General features: G+C 40.5%; 1 protein-coding gene across 1 annotated transcript; it reads left to right on the plus strand.

Annotated features, from left to right (window-relative positions):
• The first annotated feature begins 1470 nt into the window (after positions 1–1470).
• Positions 1471–9557, plus strand: ap3s2 (adaptor related protein complex 3 subunit sigma 2). Its single transcript, XM_033637423.2, has 6 exons — positions 1471–1676; positions 2603–2694; positions 3365–3476; positions 5015–5086; positions 6975–7082; positions 8448–9557. The coding sequence occupies exons 1-6, from the start codon at positions 1608–1610 to the stop codon at positions 8571–8573; spliced, it is 579 nt and encodes a 192-aa protein (XP_033493314.1). The 5' UTR covers positions 1471–1607; the 3' UTR covers positions 8574–9557.
• Positions 9558–9767: the final 210 nt, after the last annotated feature.

Here is a 9767-nt window from a genome sequence, read left to right on the forward strand (position 1 = left end):
ATTTTCCATAACCACTCAGCCTCAACCAGCTGACGTTGGGTGAGAAGCAGGGTTCACCCTAGACAGATCGCCAGATTATCACAGGGCTGACACACAGAGACAGACAACCATTCATGCACACATTCACACCTACAGGCAATTTAGAGTCACCAATTAACCTGCATGTCTTTGGACTGTGGGAGGAAGCTGGACAAAATGGAAAACATACAAACTCCACACAGAAGAGCTTCCTCACCTGAAGGTTTCAAACCCCCCCACCCTGAGTTTGAACCAGGAACCCTCTTGCTGTGAGACGGCAATGCTAACCACTGCACCACTGTGCCCATTTATATGATATTTTTATTTAACAGGGCAGATGGTTAGCATTGTTGCCTCACACCAAGATTCAACAGTTACATGCTGACCCCGGGGCTCACTGTGTGGGATTTGTGTAAAGGTCTCATCCAGCTGTCCAAAGACATACAGGTGAGGCAGATGGAGAATCTAAAGAGTCGATGGAAAGAATAGATAAAATGCATTACTGTTTTCTTGCCCATGTTGTTTCTGTGCTCAGCTCCCTAATGACCCCCATGACCCCGATTAAATATTAAATATCCCCTGTGTGCATGCAGCGGATGGGAAAAAATGCTTCACGATAAATTTACTGTAAATAAATGAGTCAGTCCTTTTGCCTAATACAGTTTGTCTGTCTTTGGCCAATATGTATCATATTGATATTTGCCATATGTTATTGCTGTATTACATAATTTAGCTGTCGATCAGATTCTCCAACTGTTACAGATCACAACAAAGAAAGGTGCAGCTGGTGTGACATCACTGCTTTGAGATTTCAAGGCAGTGTAAAGCAGCTGACAAAGGTACAAAGGGTCCAGTGATTACATGGTGCCTCAGTTGCTGGTGCATTAGCCACAAAGACTGCAAAATTATGTAATGTGGCAGGGAAAAGTCTCAGAACTCTTTGATGACTCATGGGGTTATAGGGTTACACACAGAAGAAGAGAAACAGTGTAAACTCTCACTGATGCTGACACGTAATGGGATATTGACTAGTTTACAACACTGCGCATAACCTAAAAAAGTCTCAATAAAAAATATGAGCATCACCAAACTGCTATACTATATGGCTTTAGTAGGCCTTTTATATTTTATGTAGACTAAAGTCTGAAGATGTGTCATTTTAATGTGTGTGCCCAATGTTTTTAGCCTTAACCCGGGATATGATGTTTACATGGAAGATGAGAAACGTGCATAATTATACATGATGCTACAGTGTCCAACTTTCTGATCACCTGTGTTGAGTCCTGTCTTATCAGAAACTTGGTTTAAGTTTTCTATATACAACAGATAACCGGGATACTCCAAAAATCATGCCCGGGATTCAAGTGCGCACGTATAAACTCAATGACCTTACCGGAACTAAGTATTGCGGAGCACTTGTTTGAGGTCGGCTGCCGAATGTGAATACCCAACCGGATGTAACCAGTTAACTCGTCCGGCAGCAGATAGGCCGTTTAGCCTTACAGCTAGCTAACGTCGTCTGTACAGTCAAAACCTTACCATTTCAATTATTACTTGATATTATTATTTGGCAACACCAAAGAGCAGACATGATTAAAGCCATCCTGATATTTAACAACCACGGGAAGCCGCGGCTGATCCGATTCTATCAGTATTTTGTAAGTATTTTGGGGGTTGCTGTTCAAAACATTAGCATTTTTCTATTGCTGTCATCACTCTCATTTGGTTTGGAGTCAGTTTGGGATCAGCTCCGTCACTAACCAACTTACAACCTACAAATAGCGTTAGCTGATGTTAGCTTGCTATGGTGAAGGGGAGCAAACCTCACAGCTCATCCAGCCACTGTAGTTTCAGTTCCCTCCTGATAAAGGAAATATTTCTCTTTGTAACTGGGTTTATGCATACTTCCCTAAGCAGTATTGAACCGATGCTATTTAACCGTAGATACAATTTCGCCAAGCCTTTATGCTTTGTACAAATACATTATAACTACCTACTTATTGGCCTAATTAGCAGGCAAATGACTTTGGAGTATCATCTGCCTTTTGATGTTGTTGCTCATAACTGCAGGTAAAGGGTGATCAGTGAATTGAATATGAATAGCAGGACTTATAATAACTCCCCTCTACTATTTTTCCGTAAGTACTTAAATGTAGCACCACTTTGGATAATTGCTATGGTTATGTAAGATTTCAGTGGCCACAGTTAAACTTGACTTATTCTTGTTTTCAAAGCTTCAATTTAAAGGAAGTGTCTGGATTTAAAAAAAAAAAAGAAAACTATTATTATTAGCAAGTATACAAAAATGTCAACCTGATTCACAAGTAATCAGGTATCGGTGGGCATCACTGCTCTCATTTTCATCACCCATTCTTCAATGGTGTAACAATATGTATCTGCTATCTGTGAATGGTGCCATGAGAGCCTTGTGTAAGTTTTACTACTATGTCAGACAACTAAATGTTAAAAATACAATATGATGCAAAATAATAGGTGTCTGTAGAGTGAATCTGTTAACCAAACACAGACTACATTTCCTACAATGTTCGACAATTTGCTGACTGTGTAACATGTTTTCTTGCAGGCGGAGGACATGCAGCAGCAGATAATTCGGGAGACTTTCCATTTGGTATCTAAGAGAGATGACAATGTCTGCAACTTCTTGGAGGGTGGAAGGCAAGTCTTGCTTTTTTGCTATAGTTGTATATGTATATCACATTTTGAATAACTAAGCATGTATACTACACGGACATATGAAAAAACAGATGTGTTTGTTAGTGGTGAGCGATGCGCTACTATCAGAAAATTGCTGCAACTCAACTTGTTTTGTTTATGTTGGGATTTTGTAATGCAAAGACTGTGTTAGTGTGACAGCTAAATGTGAGGTCATTTACATTGGGAGATTTTTAAATTTGTGCTGCCAGAGACTGAAGCGCAGAGCTGTAATCTGAGTTATTATTAAAAAAAAAAAAAATCTCTGGGCCACTTTTGTGGGTTTTCTCTATTTGGTTTGATGTTACCACAGAAGCTGACATCACATGACAGCAGAGAGCAGCTGATCAGCAGCTGACTGCGGATGCAGTAGCATGGTTTAACCATCTGTTGGTTAAACCATGCTACTGCATGGTTTAACCAACAGATGGAGGCAAATCCACAAAAATAGACTTGGTCTCAGTCACTTCTTTTCATTTCTCTTCTCAGGTCATTTACACACCAAACCCCAGCTGTGAATTTTATAGCATACATTTATTTGTTTGACCAAGTTTCATTCCTGCTGTCACATTGACACACAGCACAAAGCTACACATGAATTTTCCGGTGAGGTCACATTTCTCTCCTCTTGCAGCCTCATTGGTGGCTCTGACTACAAGCTGATTTATCGGCACTACGCAACCCTCTACTTTGTCTTCTGTGTGGACTCGTCTGAGAGTGAGCTTGGCATTCTGGACCTGATCCAGGTCAGCTTCTACTTTATTTAATTGCTTTAACAACATATGTGAAGTGTGTTTTTGAAGTAAAATCGCACATCACCTTTTGTTTTCACATATAATGTTCCAAGCATTAAAAGAAGACTCCCAGTCTCTTGGTTGAGCAACTTAACAAGCTTATTTCCATTACAAGCTTATTTCCATTACCTAATGCTGTATCTGATTCATTTTATGAAACAAACCTGTTGCCTCTGTACTGGTTGTTTGAACACTTGCGGTCCAAGAAATGAAACTTACTCTACTGTTGACCTCAGCGGAAAATTTTCTGGATAAGACAGTAAAGATAAAAGATAAGGGACACAAGTCATTCACACCTACAACATTAGTGTCCTAAAAAGTTAAGCAACATCATATTCAGATTGGGTTGACCTGCTCAGTACTCCCACTGACACATCTAAAGGAACACTGACATTAGATATTTACCAGCGCAATCTGCAGTCATCAATCAAGGAGAATTATGGTATGTGGAACAGAAGACTCACCAGCACCCACTGGGGTGTAAAGATTGAAATTCTCAAAGTAGTGGGTGACGACCACCGGCAACTAACCACAGCCACACAGAGTATCTGTCCTAGAAATGTTCCTTACTTTCACACTAAGTGAACCAACACGTGGTAAAAAGCAGAAATACTTTCACTAAATAACCTGTGTATGTATCAAGATTGTGGGATCCCTTAAGGTGCTCTCCTTAGAGTTTTTAATGACTGATCCAAGGTTCCCAAGGTCATGAAATTCCTGGAAAAGTTATGAAATTAGAAAAACTGTTTTCCAGGCCTTGAAATGATTTGGAATGAACAGAATCATTTGGAAAAGTTTTGAATACACATTATCCCAGCTATGGTTTAAAATATGACCATTAAAATCCCCAAAACATTTCTAATGTTGAGCCAACGGTGTTCCTTGTATTACTAATTTAAAATCTAGTGCTGCACTGTGTGACCATTGAAACATCACTAGTATCACTCGCAGTTTGCTTAATCGCAAGTGCTGTTTAATAACGTATTAGCTTTCGAACAACCATAATACATGGCTCATGCTCAGTGCTGAGCAGAATAGTGGCCAAATTTAGTTGTGGGAAAATCAAGCTTATGTACTTCTCCACATTCGGAATTGTGCCATACTTGAGATCACTTGTTGTCAGAGAGGTGTCCAGGCAGGCTTATTTTACTATGTAAATAAAGTCATGAAAATGGGGTTAAATATTATGGAAAAGTTTTGTAAATTCATCGCTCTGTATTGATAATGTCATCGGTATTAGTCAATAAATTAGTCACCGTTTCTGTGTTCTTAAAAATATATAGTATGAGTCAGAAGTCATTGCATCAACCACAGACATTCTGCAGGTTTGGATCATAACCATCGTTACTTTGTTATTCATTCAGCAGACTTTTAATCAGAAAATAAATAATTAATAATAAATCTCAAATAATAATCTTCAAAATGTTTCTCTGTCTGATAACATTTGAAGGCTCTGGGATGTTAACCTTTCAAAATCCATGTTGTTGCAGGTGTTTGTGGAAACGTTGGATAAATGTTTCGAAAACGTCTGTGAACTGGACCTCATATTTCACATGGACAAGGTGAGTGGGGAACAGGGGAGCAACACACAACATACATGCTACTATTGGTGCCACGTTGTTGTGCGCAGAGCTTTGACTTAGACGTGGATTAGCAGCACGTGATGACTGGCTAGGTTATGTCCCTTTTCAGTGTCAGAACAAGCTGCACTGTTAATTTTTAACCTGTGGAACAACAACCCTTGCATGTGACGTTAAGTAACTTTCAGTGTAGCCTTTACAATAAAAGATTTACAAGACAGCTGAAGGAAGCAATGACTCAATCACCAGAGATTAGTTGAAGCCAATCGGTCAACTTCTACATTTGAACATTTTCTGTGCTACTATTTTCTGGTTGTGTTTTATGCAAGCAAATTGGTAAGGCAAAAATCAATTGAAAGCACATTTTCCCAGTGTTGTACCTTGAAACATGAAGCCCGTGGTAACCAGGCTCTGTAACACTATGGGAACGTCAAGGCCTTTGCACACACAAGTCTGTTATTTTCATCTCAAAATGTCAAAAACCACCTCATGTTTATTCCATTATGTTTACTGCTCATGTGCCAACTCCAAAACAGTTTGTTATAAATGATTATGTTTTTCATATTCAATAATGGGTTCAGATGTGGGGGAACTTTGGATTTATGAGTGAGCTGTTGAGAGATATGACCCCTAGCTAATGTGCAGCGCAGTCGTGTGTGTTTGTCTTTTCCGTTCAGCCAGCTGCTTTTTCAGGAACAGCTGTGTTGCCATGATTGATCCATTTCCTTTTGGTGTGTGGGCCTAGCCTTTTTACTAATACTGTATATCAAAGTAAGCTCCTGAGGTCATACAGTAGATCTCTCACGAGCGATTCTGCAGCTCCGAAATTCCTCCTCCTCTTGACATTTCCCCCTCAGAAAAATAAGAGCCGTCAGTGCCTGAGGGCTGCATTTTTGTTTTGAAATGGGAATTATCATGAGGAATGATGACAAAAACAGTTTCTTCTTGTAAATACTTTATCAGGTGATGGATTTTAAAAAATTGCATTCTAACTGTGTCCTTAAGAGGGAAGCTCTGCTACAAGAAAGCCTCCTTTCCTCTGCCTGGAGCTGAGCTACAAGTGTTGCTGGAGACTAATCATACACATCTACTGCCATCTTGATTGAATTTTCTCAACAGGAAATCGATGTCATGTGGTGCAGTGGGGTTTGGCCTTAGGAATGTGCCCAAGATGAAACTTGGAAATATTTCTACTAAACCTTTTGCTCTCGGAGGGCTCTGCTAGCTGGACAACATCGCCCTGCATAGCATCGTAAAAGTCTAATATATGCACGCATGCAGGGTTAAGCAGATTTAATATCACTTCTCTGTCGTGGACATATGCAGATTAATAAATTACACCAGTTTTAATTTCTTCTCCATTTGTCATTTCATCCAGCTATTACTCATATAGTCCAACATTTAGGATTATAGCTTTATGGAATACTTTACCTTACTGATTTTACAGCTGTCCCAGGCATGATTGTTTCCAGGTTCTCATTCTAAACCTCAAAGTAGTCTTGCAACAGAAGACAGTCTCATGTTCCCCCGAAATATTTTCTGCCCACAGGAATCCACAAATCTCAATTTCAGAGCAAAATTGAAACGGTCTCCTAGTGAGCTATGAGTGAGAGCTACATTCTAAAGAGGACTGACCTCTCTCCAGCATTAGATTTTTATACCTCTTGCATCCCCTCTGTATCACTGGGTAGAAAGAAACAAAAATTAGCTGAGTTGCAGGATTGTGAAGCTCACAGATTCACCCTCTTGAAACACTTGGCAGCCAGATGTTGTGTAATCTTGTTTACTGGATTTTATGTCTAACATCATTTAAAATGTTCGGTCACTTCTTATGTTCAGTGTGTTCTGAATGCACAACGTGTGTCTGCAGGTCCATTACATCTTGCAGGAGGTGGTGATGGGAGGCATGGTGCTGGAGACCAACATGAATGAGATCGTAGCCCAGGTCGAGGTGCAGAACCGCATGGAGAAGTCAGAGGTCAGTATGTTAGCCACATTAAAGGACCACGCCCATGTTTCTGCATATTTTTGCTCTGCAACTTGTGGAACCATCCCATGAGTGTGGATCATGGGATTTGAAACTTTAAAGCTTGCTTGAATCACTGTCATTATTAGCCTGGTTCCTGACCTCTGGATTGCCACCAACATCTCAAATTAGTTTTGTGAGGTCCGACGTTGTGCCCGCTGATGCGGGTTTTCTGTGGTTGAAGAAACTGCTGCCCAATCAAAACTTAGTAGGCGTAGTGGCTATTAATGGGGACATCAGCTTCCTACATAGCTAGCTAGCCACATGCATGAAAAATAAGGGAGCGACAATGAGACCGACACAGCTTAGGCCTCATAAGGGCCAAAAAAATGCAGCAGAACCAGAGATGTCATCTTTTAATTCCATGCATTGTTCTTCATTGTTGTAACTCAGTGCCTGTATTACCCACAATGCAACTCACCCACCTACAGTTCCCTTGGAGATTTGGATGTGTTTTGCTAGTAGTGGTTAAAGTAACCTTGAGTTGCTGGCTACACAGGTCTGGTAAGCTCACTTCTTTTAACGCTACAACACCGGATGTTTTTTATTTTAAATTTTCCAACCTGTAGTCTTCAAACCCAACCAACACTGACTCAAGTGACATCTTTTGAGGCAGTTTATCACACCATATGTAGGTCCCTTTGGAGCCACAAAAGACTCAAGACAACTTTTTCCACACATTCAGCAGTCCCTCCCAAGACCTGGAAACAGACTTTGGTGCGCAAAAATCAACATTTTTCTTAAACCACTGTGAAAACTGCTAAGCTAACAGCTCTTAGTGACTGCCTCTGCAGCTTCTGAGTCAACTGAAAATGTGCAATGCAGGACAGATGTGTCATTCACTACTGATTGGTTGGGGCAAAACAAATGAACCCTCCTCCACATGAACACGTCAGACTAAATGAAATTAAATGGCAGTTCAGGCCAACTTACTGTTGCCTTAATGCCAAGCCTTTTATGTTCTGTCATCGTGATGCACTTGTGGGGCTGTTTTTCCTTTTTGATGCATTCAGGGGCCTGTGGGAGATTCCTAAAGCGTACCTAAAATTTGAGAGTAGATTGCCAAAAAGGCATCATGTTTATGAGTTACTGTACGTTGATGGAAAATGAGGTCTGGACTTCATTATTTCCTGGCAAGAAAGCAAATGAGACTAGTTTCCAATATGTTGAACTATTTCTTTAAGTTTCAGTAGTGACAAAAAGACATTTTGTGAACAGCTCCTCACAACATTGTCAAAAGTGTAGGCAGCAGGATCTATAATATATCCCACTCACAGTGGCTGTAAAGGTTTTTTCCATGTCGTTTTGTGTTGGCAGGGAGGTCTATCAGCGGCCCCCGCTCGCGCCGTCTCTGCCGTGAAGAACATGAACCTGCCCGAGATTCCCCGCAACATCAACATCGGAGACATCAATATCAAAGTGCCGAGCCTCTCCCCGTTTTGAGCAGCACTCCCGCTGAGCTCCGCGGGGTCGATGTACTACTGATGCAGTTCCCCTCCACCCAGTTCTGTTGTTAATACAGAGCAAACCGTTTTATATGTGTATCATGGAACCACGGCTGCTTATTCTCCCACTCATTCCTATCTTCTTACATCAACGGGAGATAAGCAGTGAATTACTTTTGAGTACTACTGTATACATGTTACATATTGCTCCAGTTGAAGGATTTGCACAATAATGTAAAGTCTATCAAGTATCCAGAGGAATATTAATATCTGTGTATTTTCTGCTGTTCAGTCTTTTTTTTCCTCTAGCGTTTTCCTTCTCTCTCCAAAAGAAAAATGAACTATGTTGGCTCACTGTATTTTCCTGCACAACTCTTCCAAATCTCTGACATTCATCAGTGGTCGTGCCGTTCAAGGCTTGAAAACTTTCCCTGACTGGAGTGAGCTTTTGGACTCGGCACAGCTCACTGTAATAAGATCTTTCGGCTTCTATATTTGGTTATAATTACTCAAACACATCTTTATCTCCTGTTCAAAGTGTGTATTCATACACACTGGGATTAGACTGCACTGCTTGTCACAATTTATTTTTCCATCTCTGTAATATACTGTGTCTCTGGCATCTTTGTGATTTGTGAATAATATTATTGTTCTCCTGAGTGCAGAATGTGCTCAGTACGGCAAATGTAAATTCTGTTAAGTTCTAGCCAAGTTTTCATGTGCTGTGTTAGGATCTTGCCTACGTCTGCTCAGAGGCAGGAGATTAACTTTGACCTTTTTTAGTATGTTAAAGTGTTTGTATAAAGTGTGTTTGTGTCTGGTTGACTGTATTTAGTGGTCACATAGATTCAAAGTCATTTCAGCCATACTCTGGTAGAGTTTTACCATTAAGTTCTGTTGAGCCTCTCAAGAAAGGCAAATGTCTCCGTGTCAAAGACATTCCTTGCCAAGGTAAATTAAATAAATGAAAACCAAAAATCCATGTGGCTGTGCTTTGTTGTGTGTCTTCTTATTCAACCTGGAGTTTTTACTTTGTCAGCAGGTAAACTGAGTCACCAGGCTGTGGTCAACCAGCATCACGTGAAGCTCGCACCATACCGGTCAGAACACTCTGTACCTCTGAGAATCATACACACCGAGTTCTTTCAGCTCAACCACAATGAGTTTGCAGTCTTGTTGATACAGCCACATT

The sequence above is a fragment of the Epinephelus lanceolatus genome, chromosome 2, assembly GCF_041903045.1.
Source record: "Epinephelus lanceolatus isolate andai-2023 chromosome 2, ASM4190304v1, whole genome shotgun sequence".
NCBI lineage: Eukaryota > Metazoa > Chordata > Actinopteri > Perciformes > Serranidae > Epinephelus > Epinephelus lanceolatus.

Coding starts and splice junctions, on each gene's coding strand:
- ap3s2 (XM_033637423.2), top strand. CDS start 1,608: ATGATTAAAGCCATCCTGATATTTAACAACCACGGGAAGCCGCGGCTG. Junction 3,477..5,014: donor GCATTCTGGACCTGATCCAG/GTCAGCTTCTAC, acceptor ATGTTGTTGCAG/GTGTTTGTGGAAACGTTGGA. Junction 5,087..6,974: donor TCATATTTCACATGGACAAG/GTGAGTGGGGAA, acceptor GTGTGTCTGCAG/GTCCATTACATCTTGCAGGA.